The sequence below is a fragment of the Adiantum capillus-veneris genome, chromosome 8 (assembly GCF_014529385.1).
Source record: "Adiantum capillus-veneris isolate H3 chromosome 8, ASM1452938v2, whole genome shotgun sequence".
Taxonomy (NCBI): Eukaryota; Viridiplantae; Streptophyta; class Polypodiopsida; order Polypodiales; family Pteridaceae; genus Adiantum; species Adiantum capillus-veneris.
The window spans coordinates 89,360,841-89,380,676 of record NC_140938.1 but is presented as its reverse complement, the minus strand read 5'-3'; the positions used below and the strand labels follow the sequence as shown (position 1 = coordinate 89,380,676).

Sequence of the window (19,836 nt, the reverse complement as noted above, 5' to 3'; positions counted from 1 at the left end):
AATAAAAAAGAGTATATTTTGGTGTGTGTATGTGTGTGTGTGTGTGTTTTTTTTTTTTTGGTTTTTTCTTTGGGCGTTTTCTCCACGGATCACTCGCGTTAGGGGCGCTTTCAGATTGGGATAATAAGGTGAAGGGGAGAGAGCCTTAGGCTTTTTTAATCGACCAGGATTACAAAAGACTCTCTTTTGAAAGGTCTGTGAACTTAAATTTAGTGTAATTTTCTTTTTTTACAAATGGTACGTACCTATCACGTACCTAAAGGTTGGTTCAGTACGGAAGTACGTTCCGTACGTACCTAAACTGTACCATACACTACGTACCTTTCTACCTTGCTCCGATAGAACCCCGATTTCAGCATGGGTGAATCTAGTGCATCGGGCTTGCACAAGAGGGGAGTCACTCCGCTCCTTTGTCAACAGATTACCCCGATTTTTGATATAGAGTCACTGATGTCCCTTTGGGTTTCAGGGATACTGCTAGGCTGACAGTATTCTGCTGTATAACTTTATGAACTGAAATTCCCGAAAATGAAAATGATACTGATTGATTTGTACTTGACTTGTTTGTGTGCAGGAACTAAGAGACGAAATGATGCAAGACGAAATGATTGCATCATTTCGGTCTCATAAATCTCTATAGACATGATTGCAATATGGATTAATTAATTGGGAATTTGTGAGGTCTCGACTGGATCTAGATGCGATTACTAAATATGTTCTCCGTTAATCATGGTCTGAGATTTGGAATGAATTTGATTGTGATTTGTCATGTGATGTCCGGTGATGTGATTGTCGATTGGTACATGTGCTAGATGTGTTGTGCTTAGTGCGTCGGTACTAACAGTCGTGTCTACTAAGACAGTTTATGGCCTCTGTCTGTTTTTGCAGGCATAATCGAGGACGATTACAATTCTTTCAAGAGGGGGTTATGTCACAAACTGGTGACGTGGCATAAGTTGTCCCAACTTATGGCCAAGTGACAAGAGGACCCCCGGGGACACAAGAAACTTAAAGCAAGCGGCTGCTGACATGGCTGGTGTACAAAATTCCGCAAATAGCACTGATTGTACGGATCTCCGCAATTCCTTCCGACTGTTCGTACGGCTTGCTGGAAATTACGCTGATAGCTTATGGCAGTTTTTGACGCCCAAGTGCTTTTGGATACTGATTGCTTTTAGAGTTGAAGCTTTTGGGGGCTGTGCTTTTAGCAACCCTATGTAACCTTTATAAGTGGCCTTTTGGGCTCACTTCTCAGAGCATCTGGACGCAGAGTTTGAGAGTGAGACTCGTGGGCCCTCTTTGTACTTTGAACACAGATTAATGTAAAAAGAAATACCGAAAGGGGCGCCAGTTTGTGGGGCCAATACCTCTTGGCACGGAAATACGCCGGGCCGTGTCATCTTTGTGAATTGTTTTGAAGTGAATCTCGGTTGTGTCGCGGTAGAATCTTGACTTGGGGTGTCCAAGTTTGTTACAGAGGATTCTAAGTGTTGGTCAGTTGCTCTACCTTAAGAGATTCCAATTTTCCTTTAATTAATTTGCAACCAACCGCAACATGGTCCATCTGTTCTTGCATAGTAGACACTTATTTAGATAAACAATATTCCTGTAGAGGTGATAACAGCCCAATGGTACAGCGCTTGCACTAGTCCTCCGAGGTAATTAGCTTGAAGAAAGACATGGGAATTTAAACGTCGAGGAACCTTTGCTTGTAGTTTTCCATTGTTTTTGTGGCAAGCATTTTTAGGCTACCCCATTCTGTCAAAAGCTGCACTTCAAATAGGGATGTCATGTAGCTTCGAGCAAAAATATTCTTGAAAGCTTGCCAAGTCCTTGGAGCATGCGGTTGGGTAGCTATAGAACCCCCACCACTGCATAGCATTATCTTTGAGAAATTCTGGAGCTCGAGAGATCTTTGATTCTTCGGTGTGGTTTCCCAAGGCACACTTGAAGTCCTTTGGTTGATTTGGGGAAATCCAAGATGTGGATAATAGTAGGGGAAACCATAAGGACTCCAACCATTGTATCCGGGTGGAGGTGGGGGAGATGGTGGCAACGGTGGTTGCACTGGGTATAGATTAAGTGATTAAACCATGCTTGTCAAAATTCCCTTGATTGGAATCGAGGACTGAGTAGGTTGTTGGTTAGAAGCCCTTGTGCTTTTTGTTGTTGTAGGAGGAGGAACAACTTGAGGCACAGAGGAGGCAACATGTAATTCAAGTACTAACCGGGAGATGCTTCGAAAAAAGTGGCGAAGCTCGTCTAGGAGAAATTGCAGGTACTCTGTGGAATCCAGAAAAGCACATGACTGAAGCTCTAATACCACTGTAACGGTTTGGGCACCTCGTGCCAACTGAAAGAACAGACTTTAACAGATGTTTAGCACTTCAAAGTTCAAACTACAGAATTGAAAGAGAGAATCCACACACGAGAGACACGGAGTGGGGGAGTTCCTCTCCCAGACTTCAATGACCCCAAACCCTGGCGCCTCTTTTGGTATTTCTTTATATTGCTTCAATAGGTTACAACTGTGGGAACTCTGTTGTGCTTCATTGCCTCATAGAATGCCAGAGAGAGAGAGAGAGAGAGCCTAGCCCACTTATTTAAAGGCCCCTCGCCTCACTTAAAAGCAGTACATGAAAAGCATCCAGTCTAAAAGCATTTGGTCCAAAAGCACTTGCCCTAAAGGCTGTCTGTACAACGTTGTTGTGTCATCATGCTATTCCGCAAATCGTGGGGCTGTCTGTACAACGTGCCACATCATCATCCTTACGCAATTGGGCTCTGTGTGTGGGCGCATGCTTTATTTTTAAGGTTAGGCCCCCTTGGCTAGAGTCTTGTAAGTTGTTGGGGGTTAGGATTTTTAATCCTAACTCATTTAATTTTTAGGCCATTTGGCCGATGTTTAATAAGTTGGTAAGTCCTTCTGCTTATGCTAGGGTTTGGGCCCCTCGATCGGGATCTTAGGTTGGCTAGGCTTAGGCTCAAGGAGTGTTAACCCTCTTGGTCTTCAATGGTTGACATGTTAGCAGTTTGTGACAACCACTTGTGGCATCAAATGTAACTCATGTGTCGTAAACTATGAGTGACACGACGAGTAGAAACCTGCTTATGAGGAGCGAAATCCGATTAACCAAAACCTTAACACTAGTTTGGTACCAAAAGTTTCATGCATAGGATTATGTATGAAGTAAAACATTTTATTTGTATAAGATGAAGAGTCATGACAAAATTTTGAAACGTGACTTGATTTATAAGATTTATGTAAGATTGGACACCCCAAAAATATGTACATTCTTGGTGTTGATCTATAGATTCACTTTGGATGATAGTTTTGCACTAAAATTACATCAATAGGTTTTTAATTTTCTTATTTTCATATTAATTATCTATTACGAAGGATTCACAAACTTGAGGAATAATTTTTTTCAAAGAAGTTATAAGCCTTTTATGATTTTTTTGAGAATTTTTTTTTGGAGAAAAAAGCTTCATATTTTGGTGAAAAATTCAACGTCAAACTTATGATCAATCTCGTAGTTTAGTGCACATATTGACAGAAAAGAATCCCCAATTTTCATTGGCTCCTAAGCTAACTCCTTGATGAGTAACACTTGAAGAATTAGTTTTTAGCTTCACAAATTATATCCAAAAAGTTGAAAGAAAAACAGGACACTTGAGTGTCCAATTACAGAACCACTGTTAAAGTAGTGTGCAGGTCCATTAAGGAGGAACCTTAATCTTCGCATGTGATATAGAAGTACTACCAATATCAACTCACGCAGTGGGTGTAGGAAAGATATAGTAAAGGGAGAATGTATAATACTACAAGAGGATGCACCAATATCTGGGATAGTCTTGTCAAACCATATAAATATTAAAAAGAAAGTCTATATGTGTATATGTAGTTATACACATATATATGTAAGGGAGAGAACATAATGACCCAGAGAAGTTCAGAACGAAACCCTTTGGAGTCCTTGGATTTAGCATCCCAAGTCCTCTTCTTTAAAGGCACATGAACATGAGAGAGTAGGTATACTACTTGTAAATACTTTTGGAGTGATGTTGTTACTGCTTTTGTGATATAGCAGATGTGTCACTTCACCCCAAACTGATGGAAAGAGAGAGACATGATGCAAGAGAGTGCATGCCATCTCCTTCTTTGTCTTGTTCCTCTTCACAACACCATTTCTTTTGAGGTTTGTAGGAGAGGTTTGCCGTCGAATTCCTTTATAAGAGAGATGGTTCAAATGGTTTAAATTGATCTCCATCGTCTTTTCTTAAGGTAGAGACTTTATAGTTAGATTGGTTTTCGGCTTGATTTATCATTTTGGATAGTGGGAGAGAGCATTCATCTTCTTAACTAGAAAAAAATAATGAAGTGAAATCAACAACTATCACATATTACTTAAGAGTCCACCTTGGTAGGTTCCGCAAGTTTGCAAAATGAGCATAAACAGTGGTTGTTGGTTGAAAGGTGCTTTTACCCACATATTCTTTTTCATTAGGTAGCCTCTCGTTTGGCTTTCCATGAGTGGAGCCCCTACCATTAAGTTTCTCAAAGTTCCTTCCCCCCATTGTTAAGGGGCCTTATTTCTTGGAGAGACGTTTTTTTTTGAGCAAAAGTAGGGCTTTTAAACCCTTTGTATTACATAAAAGCGACCATAGGTCCATATACAAAAGATATGGGAAAAACCCTGAAAGATATACAATGAGATCATGGGGGAAAATCCCAAAACAAACCATAGGATAGATCTAGGGATAAAGACACTCTAGTCAGGAAGTGAAATGGAGCTATTTGGCTTGTGATAAGCCTACGCAAATCTGCTCAAAGCTGTGTCCATCTCAGGCCATGTAATGAAATCCACAAAGTCCATTGCTATGTATCTGTTGGAGACTCTCCAAGGACAGTGTCCACGTTCTCATGATGTGGTTTAGATTTCATTTCCTGTACATCGCATACTTGCCACATATCGACATATCCACCTGGTTCATTTCTGAGAGAACCCTCCTAGAAAGGTTAGCATGTGAAAAGCTCTCCATAATCTCAAGTAACTCTTGGGCGCTTTGTAGAAGGCCTCATATCCGAAGTTGAGTTGCAGACTTGAATATTATTCTTGGATCAAGGAATCTCCTTAATATTATTTTTGGATCAAGGAATCTGGAATTTCACATCTGCATAATCATAGACCCATGCTTATTGGAAATGTGCAAGTATTGAAGTCGTTGCATGCTACTTCAAAGTCACAGGTAACAGGGTGCTTTTTGCAAAAGTTGAGGAATGTAGCTTCAGGTACATGGTGGAGGAGGCTTTTGAAGCAAAAGAGGATGGGAGGGGGAGACAAAATTGAGCACAACTGTGGCAATAGAGGTACTATATACACAATGAAAGGCATATCTGAAAAACGTTTGGGGCATACGCTTGTTAGTACCTAAATTTTGCATAAGAGGAAGGCGTGTGTCAACTTACAAGGTAAGAATGGAAAGCAATGGAGTATATGCCATATGGCAAGGCGTCACTTGAGCCAAGGGTTAAGATTCTTTCTGCACATGCTTATCAAGTTGGACTTGGCTTTAGTTATGAGAAGTTGGGTAAATTGCTTTGTGTCTTTTGGCAGATGGGTTTCTTTGCTGAAGCAGGACCGGTTCAAATTTTTGTATCTAATCATGTGAGTGCCAAGCTAAAATGCTTGCTTGTATCCCTTTCATTCCACACTTGACTCTATGCTTTTTTTTTTACAAAAGCGATGTTTTACAGCTGATTCCAGATGATATGGAGTTTCAATCTGGGGACGTCCCTTGTTATGCAACGTCAGATGGTCTGGTATGCTTCATGTTATTGATGGAGTTAAGGGCTCTTTAAGTTGACTGTATCAAGCTTATCTGAATTTTCTGGAACTCTTCTGGTTTTTTTTTGGCAGGTGAAGATACAAAAAGACAGTGAAGTGCGATTGAAAATAGTTGGAACACGTGTTGATGTCACAGAAATTGTAAGTTTGAGATGCATGCATGTTTTACAAGTGTTGTTCCTGCTCTTAAATGTCGATTCTAGTTAGCAGAATGCCTTGATTGCTTTTTAGGCAATTTGAAGTGAATCATCACATCTTAACCGGAATTAAATTACTCCTACGAGGTTATGCAGCTCTTTGTATGTAGGCAAGAAAGTGCTCGGTAGTACACTTTCAAAAGCTATGGCTTATAATCTTGGCTAGCCATGAAGTTCTTACAACATTCCAAGACTCATCTACTCTGAACTCATGAAGATGGGGGCACATGGAGATACCCCTAGTCATGACAATAGGATAGTTAGTGCTTATAATTTTGTCCCTTTCTTGCATTAGTTTGGGAATCACCTCCGTAGTGGGTCCTCAATTCTCATGAAAAGTAGCAGTGAGGTGACGTGAAAGGTTATCACTCGCACACACTTGCGGTGAATCCAAGAGTACTCAGGACTTGTCAATGCTTTTGCCAGCATTAAAATTGGCTATTAGCTATAGATGTAACTAAGTAAGTATCCCGAGGTCTATCCGTACACAATCTAATCCACATATATCTAGCTTTTGCATCTCTTTGCACAATATATACATCATTGTGGAGCTCTTCTTCGAAAAGGATAGCAACAATCAGATCCTTAATCAAGGAAAATTAAGCGAGCTGAACACTAATTGAATCAATGGTTGCTACAAGGAGGGTCGCCTAGGCCTATTGAGTAGCTTTTCAGTTGAGGACTTAAGACAACTTGCTGGGGTTTCTTCCTATATTTTAGGAAGAAAATTGAATGAGTTAAACTCACATAATTGAAGTCTAATCCAAAATTGGCTAGAGCTGAGAAGACCCACGATCTTAAAGACTTAAAGCCCTAAGAGTAGCTCCTAAGCCTATTTAAAATGTATCTTGACAAACAAGCTCTGATGCCATTCGTTAGACATTAAGGTCTAGAGAAGCAATCATGGTGAGAGAGAGAGAGAGAGAGAGAGAGAGAGAGAGAGAGAGAGAGAGAGAGAGAGAGAGAGAGTGTGACAAATTGGTGACATGGCTGGTCCCCGGACACAAACACCTTGCTGGCACAGACCCGTAAAACGCGCTGGGCTGATGACGTGGCAGATTTCCAGAATTCGCGCCATTAGGCTGACGTGGCAGGCCGTACGGATCTCCGCCTTTTCCGCTGACATGCTGACGTGACAATGTTTGGATGCCTGTAATTTGCGCTGGCTGCTTTTGGCTGGCAGATATTGAGCAAAGCTTTTGGAAATAGTTGCTTTTGAGCTTAATAAGCTTTTGAGTTTAAACTTTTGGGGCTCTACTTTTGGGCAACCCTTGTAACAATAAATAGGTCTTTTGGGCCTCATTACTCAGAGCATCTGGACGTAGAGTTTAAGTGTGAGACCCCGCGGACTCTCTTGTACTTTGCACTCAGATTAATATAAATAGAAATACGGAAAGGGGCTCCAGTCTTTGGGGTCAATACCTCTTGGCACGGAACTACGCCGGGCAGTGTCGTCTTTTGTGAACTGTTTGGAGTGAATCTCTGTTGTGTCGCGGTAGAATCTTGACTTGGGGTGTCCAAGTTTGTTATAGTGGTATCAGAGCACGGCCAATTTCTCTTCTACCGGGAACTCCGATCCTTTTCTCGCGACACTTATGGATTCCAATAAGAAGCAGTCGACTTCTTCTGCATCTTCCAATGCAAGAGGAGATCACGAAGAAGGTTTTGATGAGTTAACAGAGGAAGAGTACGGGCCACCTCGGTCTACTCAGTACGAACTTCAAGAGATGGAACGTCGACGCAGGTTGACAAGTGGACAAAGTAGATGATTAAATTTGCGAAGGACCTTTAGTTTGCAAAAGTTGTCTCAACAATCCATCGCAGAAGTGCACACCTAGTAGCAGAAAACCACAAAATCACCCATCAAACCGGCAATCAAGAAACCTCCTTCTCCAAGGATGTTTACAGAACAAGAGTTACAGGAGGTGGTTCAAACAGAGATCAGTCGGCTTTTGGACGTGAACAATCAATCTAAAAAGCAAGTGAAAAAGCGAAAGAAGGGGACTGACTACCCTGGTTATTTGGGCCGTCAATCTTCTTTTGCATCTGCAAGAAAGCAGAAGAAGCGTGTATGATTTGAAGGACTACCCAGTTCTTCTTCTTCTGATTCCGAGATGCGCGAAGGGCTTTGGCCTTCATTCAACAGTTTGACATAGCCTTCTCTGGAGGGCACTACTCAGAGCACTCTAAGATTAGGAGGGCTACATCTTTTGCCAAAAGGAAATGCTCGAACATGGTGGTCCACTCTTCTTCTGAGAAAGGAAGCTCCAGTTAAGTGGTTGAAATTCAAAAGGCTCTTTATTTCTTCTTGGCCGACTTGGGAGTATGAACGAGATTTATGAACCGCTTGGAATCATCTTCGGATGACCAAGGGAGATTCTTTGGACGCTTATTGCGAGAGATTTTGGAACTCTTTGCTACCAACCTCTTCATTTAAGGTCTCTTTTAAGGAACAGATTGAGCGATTTTGTGCGGACTCCCTATAGAGATCCGAGAATACTGCCTGGAACAAAAGTCAAATTCTATTCAAGAATTGATGGGTCATGCGAAACAGGGTTTCGCGATACATTCGGGAAATTTGACTTACCCACCGATGAGATCATGACTCAAGGAACCCAACAGACCTCTAATAATGAAAGTAGAAAGAGAGAGAATTCCCACATGGGCACATCTCCGCAAAGTGCCCCAAAAAGACACAGCAAGAACAAAGTGAAGATAGGCCAGAGAGCTGGAGAGTAGCAAAGGAACATGGCAAAAAAGGCAAGATGAAAGCAGAACTGGTTGCAGATTGCATGGGTACTGACCCAAGCCTGAAAGATCAAGAAGCCCTGATTTTCTTCGATGGAGGAGCCAAGGCCAACTTCATTTCACCTGAATTGGCAGCGCAGCTTGAGATTACACCCAACGGGATGGGACCACCAGCAGAGGCAGTTCTAGCGTCACTCGAACGGGACATAGCCATTACACCCGTCATTGGCAAACTTCGGTTGCATTGTCAGGGGTATTTAGGACATGATGACTTTTACATAATGCCCTTGGAAGGTTGTGACGTCCTCCTAGGAGTCCTTTGGTACCATAAGAACAACGCCGTGATCGATTATCGGGTAAAGAAAGCAACATCGACGAATCAAAAGGGTCGAAAAATTGTACTTGATGTAAAAGTGAAGGGCGAGTCTGTCCCTATTGTATCGGCTTTGGCCATTTCCAAAAAAATGAAATCCAGTCACTTTGTTTACTCGATCTACTTGAAAGAGTTAAATGATGAACACAGAACGAACATGTCTGACCTTGATAGAGAGCGCCAAGATTTTCTCCACACTCATGCCGATTGCTTCTCTGAGGGCCTAACAGGCGAGTTTTCCCCATCTTGTCTTGAGGATCACACCATTAATCTGATACTTGGAAGCACACCATCGAACCGGCCACCTTACCGTGTTAGCCGAGCCCAGAATGAAGAAATTATGAACCAAGTGAAAGACCTTTGGAAATGGGTCTTATTCAGCCGAGTACTTCCCCCTACCGCTCTCCGATGTTGTTGGTTTTAAAGAAAGACGGATCTTGGAGAATGTGCATGGATTACAGAGCTTTCAATAAAATCACCATCAAGAACAGATTTCCAATTCCAAGGATCGATGATATTCTTGACCGACTTCAGGGATCCTCTTGTTTCAGCAGGATCGATTTGAAAAGGGGATATCATCAGATCCGAATCGCGTTGGGAGATGTCTACAAGAGAGCGTTTCGGACGAGCTTCGGTTTTTATGAATTTTTGGTGATGCCTTTTGGCCTTACCAATGCTCCAGCGACTTTCAACCGAATGATGGATAGGATTTTCAGAGAGTATAGATCATTTGTCGGCACTTTCTTTGATGACATTATAGTCTTCTCCAAGGATGAAGCTGAACATATACTGTCACAAGACGGGCACCACGTGCCAATAGAAAAGAACAAATTGAACAGACTTTTAGCACTTCAATAACAACTGAACTGAAAGAGAGAGACGACACGTGACACGGAGTGGCGGAATTCCACCCAGAGAATACTGGCCCCAAACCTTGGCGTCCCTTTCGGTATTTCTTTATATTGCATCAACACAGTACAAGCCGGTACTCCAGACTCTGCACCTTCTCTAGGAAGCATGCCAGAGAATGAGGCCTAGCCTCATATTTAAAGGCCCTAGGCCCCAAAAGCAGTTTTACATAAAAAGCCTTCAAACTCAAAAGCTTCTGGTCCAAAAGCAATGTCAAAAAGCTGCCAGCGTAAATCACGGAATTTCGTACAACTGCCACATCAGCAATGTCAGCGCAATCTGTGGAAATCTGCCACGTGAGCACTGTCAGCGGCAAATCCGGAAACTGCCACGTCATCAGTTGCTATGCATGTGTGCGGGTCTTGCTTTATTTTAATCCTTTATGTCACTTGGGGCCCCATGGGACGGGGTCCCCATAAGTTGCTAGGACTTCTTCTTCTCTTACTTGTTCTTCTTAGGGTTTAGGCCCCTCGGCCGACATCTGTAAGTTGGCTCCATTCTTCAGTGCTTTGACACGTCATCAGTTTGTGACATAGACACCATCTGCTACAGGTCTTTCAGACATTACGAGATTACAAGTTAGTTATCAATGCCAAAAAGAGTGAATTTTTCTTGTCGGAGATATTGTCACCAGCATGTGACTACTATCTATCCTTTTTGTTGATTTCTTTCTTATTATCTATTTACTCACTTTTTGGAAACACCTCTCGGGAAATCTAATTGCCTTGCATTGCATAGCTAGTGTGGAACTGTCTAGAGGGAGTCCAGGCCTGAGGGCAAGAGAGAGCACTAAGGTTGGACAAAGACTATGGTTAGCCAAAGTGGGGTCATTGACTAGCCAACGTGGAATACTTTGCTACAGAGCCTACATTTCAGTTCTGGGTGTGGCTGCAGTGTACAAAGGGGGTTAGAAGACCTATAAAGATACAATTGCAGTATCTCCTAAAATTTAGGGAACTGCTATTTGGGACCTGAAAATGTGTTTGCGTCATTACCTCCGGAATGACAAAGAGAACATTTTCTTACTCTGTCGTGAAGTCAACTGGGCAACCGGTTGGGAGATTTTTAGGTGGCAAACCCGAAACGGGAAAATGCTTGTAAATGTGCGAAGTGGCACATTCTGGTGCACTTTCCTTATGCAACAAGAAGTGGCGCTGATTTTTAAGCTGGGAGAGGCTCATTTTCAGTTTTTGTCACAGGTTAAGAGCTATGGAGTGCTGCTTTCCCTCCTATGTACAGTGCGGTGCCAGGAGTGATGCCCTGCACGCTACGCACTGCCCTCTCTCTCCCCTATGGCAGTATGTTATGCCCCTCTAGTGGGCTTTTCATTTGACCAATGTACAGGTGTGTGGGTTCATGCGCGATTGTCGAGCCTCTTGCACAGGTACTTGATTAGCTAGCGGCTAATCCCCCGCAGGTACAGGTGAATTCGGAGAGGTTTTCATGCCAGAAATCTCGTTCGATTTAAAGGGCAAGTAGCCCTAAAGGTGCGGGAGCTCGAGGACTTGCTACGGATGAGACCGGCACGCGAAACGGAGCCCGAAACAGTAAATTACAGCCTGCTGTGTATTTTTGCAGGTTTAGGGTTTTGGCCCTAAACGGTCCCTAATACCCCCAAGAGGTTCGGGGACGCGAGGGGACCGCTGTACAGGTGATCTGGCACATTTTCGGGGCTGAAAACAGAGAATTCAGCGTGCTACAAATTCTCACCAGGTTTTGCAAAGTGCCCGTATGCGTCGGGAAAGTCATTCAATGCGTGGGAATACTGACTGTGAAGGGTCCTAGTACAATTATGTTGCCGAAATTGGGCCGGAACAGTTGGAATTCAACAAAGTTTGTGCGGGGCAGCTTATAGGGAACCACAGCGTTCATTCCCTCTTATAAACAATAAAGAAATATCGAAAGGGGCGCCTAAGTTAGGGGCCAATCTGGTGTCGGTCTACTCATACAGGTACAATCTAGCAGCGTGTATCCCTCTCCCCTTTGTTGTGTCTTGAAAGTACAGGTAAAGTAGACGACTAATAATGGGTGAAAGCTAAATCAAGGTAGTCTACCGCCCTTTTTTTTTGAAAGTATAGGCCGGTTACATGGTTCCATCCCCGGGATCAAATCACTTTTTCCCATAGAAGTGAGCCTTGGTCAGTTTGGGTTTGAAGACACAGGGGATCATAGACCAGACACAGGGAATTGCAATTATGGCTGACAGACCAGATGATGTGACTGAAGAGGTTTCCTCTTCACAGGGTCAACAGACACATGAAGTGGGTGAGTCTTCAAAACCACCACAGACGGATGATGATATATTTAGGACCTAGTTGGCTATTGTTGTGGCTATATTCACACAAGTAATGCAGAACCTGAGGTTTTTAGCCTTTCTGCAACCTCCTCTTCCGTCTCAGCAAGTTGGGTCACTGGATCGTATTCAGAAGCCTGTTAAGGCTCGAGCACAGGTGATTCATACTGCACAGTCAATGGAAACAGTTGTACACTTGACGGAGAACATGCAGTCTCCACAACTTGTGCCTAAGGTGCAAGAACAGGTGGCTGAGATGCCAGTCTTTCAAGCTGTACCAGTTCAACTAGCCACCTTTCAGCAGCCTATAGCTGGTTCTAATGGGCAGAGAAGCAACCTACAGGCTATGCAACAAGTCTTCCCACCACCTTCAGTACACCCTGGCTATTTTGGAGGTGGATTGGTATTCCAGAGCATGGCTGGTTATGCACCTATAAATCAGTTTTACACGCCAGGAACAGTGTTTGGGGGTGCTCAAACGATGATGCCTAACCCCATGTATGGTGTCACGGGCATGCTACCAGGGTTTCAAAGAACTCAGGGCCAATTTGGGATGCCACATGCAAATTTTGGTATGGTTGGAATTACAAATCAGCAGTCAAATATGGCATTTCCAGGTCAAACTTAATTGCGGTCAGGGAACACAAATGAACCCTAACAGTGTTCCCATGTTTCAGTCACTTCCATATGACAACTTAACGCCGTTGGAGAGGCCAACTCCGTACAAAGAAGGTGGCAAAGGTGTGACATTCACAACCTTTACAGGGTTTGATGACAGGAAGAAGGCTCTCTCATTCCTCCAGCAGTTTGACAAGGCCTATGCAGGGGGAAACTTTACAGAGGCTTCAAAGGTCCGCAAGGCAGCCACTTTTGACAGGGAATGCGGGACAATGGTGGACAACTTTATTGCTTCAAGGGCAAGCTCCGTCCACATGAATTTACTTCAAGCAGATTTTTGCAGTAGCATGGTTATCTGATGACTTTGAAGCAGATGTCATGACAGAATGGCACCAACTTAATGCTGCTACTTGCAAGAATCTGGATTACTACAATCGGAAGTTTTGGAAAGCTCTACTTCCAGTAACTTCCTATAGGTTTGTACCATTGACAGAACAGATTGAAAAATATTGTTGTGGCCTACCCAAAGGATTGAGAAAGTACTGTACGAAGACCAAAGTCACTACTTTGACGCAGCTCATCGAGGTAGCAAACACTGGCAATGGTTTGCTCAAGGGATAAGATTGTGAATTCAATATTGGCGTCAAGGAAGGATCAGCCAAGAAAAATTCAGCGAAGAAGTATGTTCCCAAGGAGGCTCCGAATGTGACTCAGGAGCCAGTCAACACAGGGAAAGACAAAGCTACGGTTGAATCAGAAAAGGGACCAGCGAAGAAATGGAAAAGACGTTTTCCTCGCAAGTCGGAAGAGCAAAAGAAGGTCCTGAGGTCAAAGAACAAATGCTTCATCTGTGAGCAGCCTGGCCACATTGCTTACAATTGTCCTACAAAGAAAATGCCAGCTGATTCTGAAGACAAGGAGGACAAGAAAGGAAAGAAGCCCATGGATGGTCTAGTGCTAGATATGGTGGGCGATAAGCCAAATTCAGATGCAAGTGAGCTTTGCAGAGCATGGGGAAAGGTCAAGGATCAAACAGTGCTTATCTTCTTTGATCCAGGTGCCAAAGCCAACTTCATTTCCCCTGAATTGGCTTCATAGTTGGGAATTAGACATGAAGAGATGGGGTATACAGCAGAGGAAGGTTTGGCATGTCCTGGCCATACAGAGGCTGTGACACCCATCATCGGAAAGTTGCGCCTACATATCCAGTCCTATGTAGATGCTGAAGAATTTTACATCATGCCACTGGACGGATGTGATGTGTTGTTAGGTATTTCTTGGTTATTTTGTGTACAGGGAATCATGGATGCCTACAACAAAAAGATCACTGTATAGAGCAGGGGAAAGACTCACATTCTGGATGTAAAGCTTAAAGGGGAGTCTATTCCCACTGTATCAACTTCTGCTCTTACTTCTGTAATGAAAAAGCATCTTTCTGCGTACTTGGTTTTTGCACGTGAAGTGTCAGATTGTGATGAATCAAATTTATCTGTGCTAGATAAAGAAAGGTCAATGTTTTTACAACATATACTGACTGTTCTCCGATTCATTACCGTCTCAATTACCGCGAGAGAGACCCGAGGACCATGCGATAGATTTGGTGCCACGCAGTAGCCCACCAAATAAGCCTCCGTACAGGGTTAGTGCGGCTCAACAGAAAGAGATAATGGGCCAAGTACAGGAGCTGTTAGAAAAGGGGCTGATTCAGCCCAGTTCATCTCCATTCTGTTCTCCAGTGTTGTTGGTGCAGAAAAAGGATGGCTCATGGCGTATGTGCATCGACTACCGTGCACTGAACAAGAATACCATCAAGAATAGGTTCCCTAAACCTAGAATTGATGATATTATGGACAAATTAGAAGGAGCAGCTATGTTTAGCAGGATAGATCTAAAGAGTGGGTACCATCAGATCCGCATTAGATCAGAGGATGTGCACAAGACTGCTTTTAGAACGACGTTTGGCCTTTACGAATTTTTAGTGATGCCCTTTGGTCTCACAAATGCTCCTGCTATGTTCAATAGGATGATGGACAGAATTTTCTGTCCACACCAGCAGTTTGTTGGTACATTCTTTGATGACATGATAGTCTACTCAAAGAATGAAGAGGAGCATAGGCATCACTTGGCCATTGTGTTCAAAGAGCTACGCAATCATAGGTTGCTCATCAATGCAAAGAAAAGTGAGTTTTTTCTGGAGAGATTCACTTTCTGGGACACATTGTCTCAAAGGATGGTGTCAGAATGGATTCTGCGAAAGTTGAAGCGATCAAGTCATGGCCAAATTTGAAGATGGTGCATGATGTCCGAAGCTTTTTGGGACTATGCTCCTATTACAGAAGGTTTATCCGAAATTTCGCTGAGATTGCTTCACCTTTACATGCTCTTCAAAAGAAGGCAGTCACTTTTAGATGGACACAGAAAGAGATTTCAGCTTTTAATCTCTTAAAGGAAAAGATGACTTCAGATCCAATCATTGTGTTGCCAGATCTTAGGAAGTCATTTGTGGTCCAGTGCGACGGCTGCGGTAGTAGCATTGGTGCAGTGCTAATGCAAGATGGCAGGCAGGGTAGTAGCCTATGAGAGCAGAATTTTGCAAGGGCCAGAGATGACCATGCAGGTCTATGAGAAAGAGTTACTGGCTGTGATTCATGCGCTCTTAAGTTGGAAACACTACTTGCTAGGTGCAGATTTCGTTGTCCAAACGGACCATCAGACCTTGCGATACTTCTTGACACAAACAAAGTTATCTGAGAAGCATATGCGATGGGCAAATATCTTGTCCATGTTCCATTTTCAGATTGTGCATGTGGAAGGCAAGAAGAACGTTGTGGCTGATGCCTTGTCAAGGAAGCCACAAATTTCAGCTGTGTCGATTCCTTATCATCATGAACTTGATGATATGAGAGAACAGTATGCAAATGATGAAGATTTTGCAAGGGTCTTCGAGCAACTAATGGATGGACAACGTCATGAACACTATCTTCTTAAAGACGGGTTCATGATGATGCATGGCAGATTGTGTGTCACAAAGCCATTGCGACGCAAAGTTATGGAAGAGAGTCATGTCCCACCGTATGCAGGGCATCGTGGTATTGATGCTACAGTTAAAGCGGTTGAGACATTCTTCTATTGGCCTACATTGAGAAGGGATGTGGATGCCTTTGTGCGAGAATGCCTAATATGCCAAAGGTCAAGTTTGACAGGCAAAAGGCACCAGGGTTATTGCAACCACTACCTATTCCAGATAAACCATGGGAAAGTATTGCTATGGATTTTATCTTTGATCTTCCGAGAACGCAGACAGGAAACGATGGTATTTAGACCATTATCTGCAGATTCAGCAAACATGCTCATTTTATTCCTGTCAGGTAGAAGATAAAGCTAGATCAGATGGCACGCTTGTTTATGAGCAATATTTTCAAGTATCATGGCATGCCACAGTCGATTGTTAGCGACCGTGATCCACGCATGACAAGTTTGTTCTGGAAAGGCTTGTTTGAGAATATGGGCACCACGCTCAAATTCTCTTCGTCGTTTCATCCTCAAACAGATGGGCAGTCAGAAGAGGCAAATTCTACTGTCCTAGATCTGCTGAAGTTATATGTGCCAGAGCATAAAGGAAAGTGGGAGCAGTATTTGCCATTGGTGGAGTATGCATACAATAATACAGTGCATTCGTCAACTGGCAAGGCACCCTTTGAGATAGTTGAAGGTGGCAAGAAAATTCCTCCCATACTGCATACAAAGGACAAGATATTTGAAGCAGATAAGTATGTTCAGGACATGGATGAAATGTACAAGAAGGTCAAAGTGGCCTTAGAAAGGACTCAGGCAAAACAAAAGCAAGCAGCTGATCGTCACCGTCGTGAAGTGGTATATTCACTTGGTGACTGGGTGCTTTTACGCTTTGAAAAGGCAAGGTTAAAGAAGATGAAGGGCAAGGAAAGACTGTTTCCAAAGCTCAGCATGCGTTACTATGGGCCTTTTCAAGTGTGCGACATAATCAGTGATGTTGCATATAGGCTGAAATTGCCTGACAGTTGGAAGATTCACAATGTGTTTCATGTGAGTCTTCTCAGACCCTATGTGGGTGATGTGCCAGAAGATATGCCAGCTGAAGATCAGCCGGAAGTCGAGGAACTTGACGAGATCTTGGTCCTTGAACAGATTTTGGCACACAGAGAAAGGAAAGTGAAAGGCAAGGTTGCTAGGCGTTACTTGGTAAAGTTCAGAAACTATCCACCAATGGATGCTAAGTGGATGGAAGAAGGTGAACTTGCAAAGTCACCAATTGTGTTATCACTTTACCTGGAAGCCTTCGATTTGCAACCTACCTTGACCCCTTGAGTTTCAAAGCTACATGGATTGTCAGTGTGACAATGGCTTCTGAAACAAATGATGTACATGGTATTTAAAGTGAGCTCAAATGAAATACCTGTTACATGAATGTTAGAGTTGTACAAATTGTCAGTTTGGCAATTGCTCTTATGGAATGTCCAAAAGTTTGGTTAGTGCTATAGAAGTGAGTATTTCTTGTCAGTTTGTCAAGGATACAGTGATTGCTTCTATTGAAGAGTACATGTGTAACTGTATTCTTAAACTGTCGGTTTGGGTATGCTCGAAAGTGTTACGGGATCCAACGTGTACTATAAGATAGTGGCAAAATGTGCAAAGCTAGTGACTCAAAGCAATGGCAGAGTGCGAAGCTACCACTATGTCATTGGGACAGGGTTCACACGCAGGCAATACATGTGTCGACGAGGTGTTGAATACACGAGGGTTGACAATGAGCATGTATGTGTCGTACATGTGTCGACAGGTGTTGAATACATCAGTGTTGACTGTGAGCATGTACGACATAGATGCAAACGAGGACGTTTGAGATTTCAAGAGGGGGTTATGTCACTAGCGTGTGACTACTATCTATCCTTTTTGTTGATTTCTTTCTTATTATTTATTTACTTTCACTTTTTGGAAACACCCCTCGGGAAATCTAACTGCCCGGCATTGCATAGCTAGTGTGGAACTGTCGAGAGGGAGTCCAGGCCTGAGGGCAAGAGAGCACTAAGGTTGGACAAAGACTATGGTTAGCCAAAGTGGGGTCATTGACTAGCCAAAGTGGAATCCTTTGCTAGAGAGGCTACATTTCAGTTTTGGGTGTGGCTGCAGTGTACAAAGGGGGTTAGATAACCTAGAAAGATACAATGGCAGCATCTCCTAATATTTAGGGAACTGCTATTAGGGACTTGAAAATGTGTTTGCGTCATTACCTCCGGAATGACAAGGGGAACATTTTCTTACTCTGCCGTGAAGTCAATTGGGCAACCGGTTGGGAGATGCTTAGGCGGCAACCCCGAAACGGGAAAATGCTTGTAAATGTGCCGAGTGGCACAATTTTGTGCACTTTCCTCATGCAAGAGAAGGGGGCGTTGATTTTAGAGAGGAGAAGCGCTCATTTGCAGATTTTTGTCACAGGTTAAGAGCTATGGAGTGCTTGCTTTCCCTCCTATGTACAGTGCGGTGCCAGGAGTGATGCCCTGCACGCTACGTGTTTGGGAATAAAGGCCTAAGTGCCTTGTACTTATTAACTTATAAGTTAAAAGACTTATAAGTGAGGGGGCCCAAGTGTGAATGGCCCCCTAGTCACTTACTCATATACTCAAAGGTCAAGCCCAAATAAAAAAATCGTGACTTCTCCCAGATTTTGACGAGCGTTCTCTCTCTCTCTCACGTTCTTCTCTGCGTGTGCTTCTTCTGCGCCACTCTCCTCTTCTCCTTCACTCTCATTGCATAGGATAGCAAGTGGGCTCTCTCTCCTGCTCCCCCCACACATGGTATCAGAGCTTTAGGGTTTCCAAGAGAGCCATTTTCGCAACACAGATCAGAATTCTGTTCTTGCTCGCTACGGGAAGGATATTCAACCGTTTTCGATCAACTCTGTCGCGAAGGGATCCTCTCACCGTGTAGAATCGACCTCCGGTGACAGTTTCCCCAAAATTAGGGTTTCAAAAACTGGCGAACAGCAGCCTATTTCTGCTGAAATTGACCAATTTCGGGGTCAATTTGATGCAATTTCATTAGGGCAAATCTCACAGGTCAATCTTACAGGTGTTTCCACCAACGAGGTTCTGAAAATTCAGCAAAACAGGTGTTTACAGGTCTGATTTTTGCCCTAAAACAGGGAATTTCAGCAAGCAAATGATGTATACACCTTGTGGAAACCTTTGGTAAGGGTTTGGCAGTGAATGTACGCTGTTTTGGGGTGATTTCGCGTGAAATTTGCTCGCTGTTTTTCTGTAACAGCAAGCTGTTTTTTGCCCGATTGCGCACATTTGGGCGTGTTTAGGTCGGCAAAACAGGGTTTCAGTGTTTGCAATCACTCAGAATGGCTTCTAGCAGTGAAAGTGGCAATTTGTTGCACATTCGCAAGCTTGAAGGGGCCCATAACTTTGGTATATGGAAGAAGCAATGTTATAATGTGATGTTGCAGAAGAAACAGGCGAAACCTATTAAGTTACAGGGTGTGAAACCGGTTGATATGGAGGTTGAAGAATGGGAAGAAGTGGACGAGTTGGCTCGCTCCACGATCATGCTTTCGGTGTCTGACAATTTACTCTTCAATGTAGAGAATGAGCAGACAGCATGGGGCATGTGGAAGCGTTTAGACGAGTTGTATGCACAGCAGAGTGCTGCCAGTAAAGTGTATTGGCTTAAGAAGCTTATGGATCTCCGCATGAAGGAGGGTACGCACATGTCAGTGCACCTCAATGAATTCAATTCTATTTTCAGCCAACTGACAGAGCTGAAATTCACGATTGATGAGGAGTTCAAAGCTACTTTTCTGCTATG

The 19,836-nt window shown here is 43.3% G+C and overlaps 1 protein-coding gene across 1 annotated transcript in view; it reads left to right on the top strand.

Moving 5' to 3' along the window:
* Positions 1-19,836, top strand: part of NRPB7 (DNA-directed RNA polymerase II) — a 40,926-nt gene that overhangs the window by 8,164 nt on the left and 12,926 nt on the right. Inside the window, exons 3-5 of the mRNA XM_086518179.1 lie at positions 5,619-5,669; positions 5,759-5,824; positions 5,922-5,990. Of these exons, the coding sequence (XP_086374305.1) occupies positions 5,619-5,669; positions 5,759-5,824; positions 5,922-5,990 (186 nt within the window). The remainder of the gene's footprint in view (positions 1-5,618; positions 5,670-5,758; positions 5,825-5,921; positions 5,991-19,836) is intronic.